Source organism: Penaeus chinensis, chromosome 5 (assembly GCF_019202785.1).
Source record: "Penaeus chinensis breed Huanghai No. 1 chromosome 5, ASM1920278v2, whole genome shotgun sequence".
In the NCBI taxonomy this organism is placed as follows: Eukaryota; Metazoa; Arthropoda; class Malacostraca; order Decapoda; family Penaeidae; genus Penaeus; species Penaeus chinensis.
This window is the reverse complement of record NC_061823.1, coordinates 39,237,323-39,239,822: the sequence shown is the minus strand read 5'-3', so window position 1 is coordinate 39,239,822 and position 2,500 is coordinate 39,237,323. Positions and strand designations below refer to the sequence as shown.

Below are 2,500 nucleotides of genomic sequence, written 5' to 3'. Positions count from 1 at the left end.
GCGCCGGTGCCGGGCTCCATCAGGACGACACACACACACACACACACACACACACACACACACTCATACTCACATACACACTCAAACAAACACGTACACACACACACACTCACACACACACACACACACACACACACACACAATCACACACACACACACACACACACACACACACTCATACTCACATACACACTCAGACAAACACACACTCAGACAAACACGCACACACACACACACACACACACACACACACACATACTCACAAACACACTCAGACACACACACACACACTCATACTCACATACACACTCAGACAAACCCACACACACACACACACACACACACACACACACACACACACACACACACACACACAAACACACACACACACACACACACTCACATACACACTCAGACAAACACACACACACACACACACACACACACACATACACTGCTATACAACGACAACAGCAACCATAAACAACACGACCCCCCCACCACCCCACCCCTACCCCTTGCCCACCCTCTCCCCGCCACCCACCCTCTCCCCGCCACCCACCGCCAGGGGCGCGCCGGTGCCGGGCTCCATCAGGACGACGAGGGCGTGGTGAGTGGAGAGGCCCTTGGCAGCGTTTCCGGGGAAGAGGGACACGATCTTGGTGGCCAGGGCGCCGGCGCTGCCTCCCTCGCCTGGCATCAGCCCGGGCATGACCAGCATCGTCCTGCGGGGGGAAGGAGGGTCAGAGGAGGGAGGGAGGGAGGGAGGGAGGGAGAGGGAGGGGAGGGAGGGAGGGAGGGAGGGAGGGAGAGGGAGGGGAGGGAGGGTGAGAGGAGAGGGGAGAGGGAGAGTGAGAGGAGGGAAAGAGAGGGGAAGGAGAGTTAGAGGAGGGAGGGAGATAGCGGAGGGAGGGTCAGAGGAGGGAGGGAGAGGGGGAGAGGGAGGGGAGGGAGGGTCAGAGGAGGGAGGGAGAGGAGGGAGGGAGAAGGGAGGGGGGGAGAGGGGGAGGGAGGGAAAATGAGAGGAGAGAAGGAGAGGGAGAGTCAGAGGGGGAGGGACAGTAAGAAGAGGGAGGGAGAGTGAAAGGAGAGAGGGGGAGTGGGAGAGAGGGAGTGAGAGAAGGCAAGGAGCAGGAGAGTGAGAGGGGGAGAGAGAGATGAGAGGGGGAGGGAGAAGTGGAGTGAGAGGGAGAATGAGAGGAGGGAAGGAGAGGGGGAGGGAGAGTGAGAGGGGAAGGGAGAGGGTATGTGAGAGGGAAAGAGAGAGTGAAAGGATAGAGGGAGAGGGGGAGTGAGAGGGAGAGAGTGAGAGGAGGGGAGGAGAGGAGGAGGAAAGAGAGAGTGAAAGGATAGAGGGAGAGGGGGAGTGAGAGGGAGAGAGTGAGAGGAGGGGAGGAGAGGAGGAGGGAGAGTGAGAGGAGGAAACGAGCGGGACAGTGAGAGGGGGAGAGAGAGTAAGAGGGGGAGGGAGAGTGGGTGTGAGAGGGAGAGAGCGTGAGAGGAGAGAAGGAGAGGGAGAGTCAGAGGGGGAGGGAGAGTAAGAGGAGGGAGGGAGGGGGGGAGGGAGAGTAAGATAAGGGAGGGAGAGGGGAGAGAGAGGGAGAGAGAAAGTGAGAGGATGGAGGGAGAGGGAAAGAGAGAGAGAGGGGAAGAGAGGGAGAGTGAGAGGGAGAAGAAAGGAGTGCGGGAGGGAGTGATAGAGAGGGAGAAAGTGAGACGGGGAGGGAGTGCGTGGGGAAGAGAGTGAAAGGCGGAGGGAGGGAAAGGGAAAGGAGGGTGAGATGAGAATTGGAAGGCGAAAGGAGAGAGAGAGAGAGAGAGAGAGAGAGAGAGAGAGAGAGAGAGAGAGAGAGAGAGAGAGAGAGAGAGAGAGAGAGAGAGAGAGAGAGAGAGAGAGAGAGAGGGGGGGGGGGGGAAGAAAGGAAAAAGGGTAGGAGAGCGGGAGTGAAAGTGAGAAAGTTTGAAGAGCGGGAGTGCAAGAGAGTGAGTGAGAGGGAGAGAGTGAGAGACTGAGAGAATAAGAGTGGGAGGCGGGAGGGAAGGTCGTGTGTGTGCGTGAATACCTGTGTACGTAAACTCAGTATCATTGTGTAGCATTGTGTTGCTTTGTCCTCGTTATCGTCAACACAACTTCACCTGGGCATGTTGCATAAGAAGTTGGACGGATCTGCGGTGTAGTTCATCTTTAGTTAAATAATTACAGGGAATACAACAACCACACACATACATACACATACAGAGAGAGAGAGAGAGAGAGAGAGAGAGAGAGAGTAGAGAGAAAGAGAGAGCCAGAAACGGAGACAGAGAACAGACAAACAATCAAAGACATACTCACACACACACACAAAAAAAAAAAAAAAAAAAAAATTACACGCAAACAGACAGACAGACAGTAAAAAAGAACACACCCCCACCCACATCTCACCCTTGATGCTCTTCTACAGACACCGACGTCCTGAGTGGCTGGACGGCGCCCTGGGGATGCCTCGGGCCCCTGGAG

General features: G+C 55.9%; 1 protein-coding gene across 1 annotated transcript in view; it reads right to left on the bottom strand.

Annotated features, from left to right (window-relative positions):
- LOC125025609 (ketimine reductase mu-crystallin-like) overlaps positions 1–2,500 on the bottom strand; it is a 10,241-nt gene that overhangs the window by 4,007 nt on the left and 3,734 nt on the right. The window contains exons 2-3 of the mRNA XM_047613634.1: positions 2,426–2,500; positions 563–725 (exon numbers count right to left, since the gene is read on the bottom strand). The exon at positions 2,426–2,500 is cut by the window's right edge and continues 99 nt beyond it. Coding sequence (XP_047469590.1) covers positions 563–725; positions 2,426–2,500 — 238 coding nt within the window. The remainder of the gene's footprint in view (positions 1–562; positions 726–2,425) is intronic.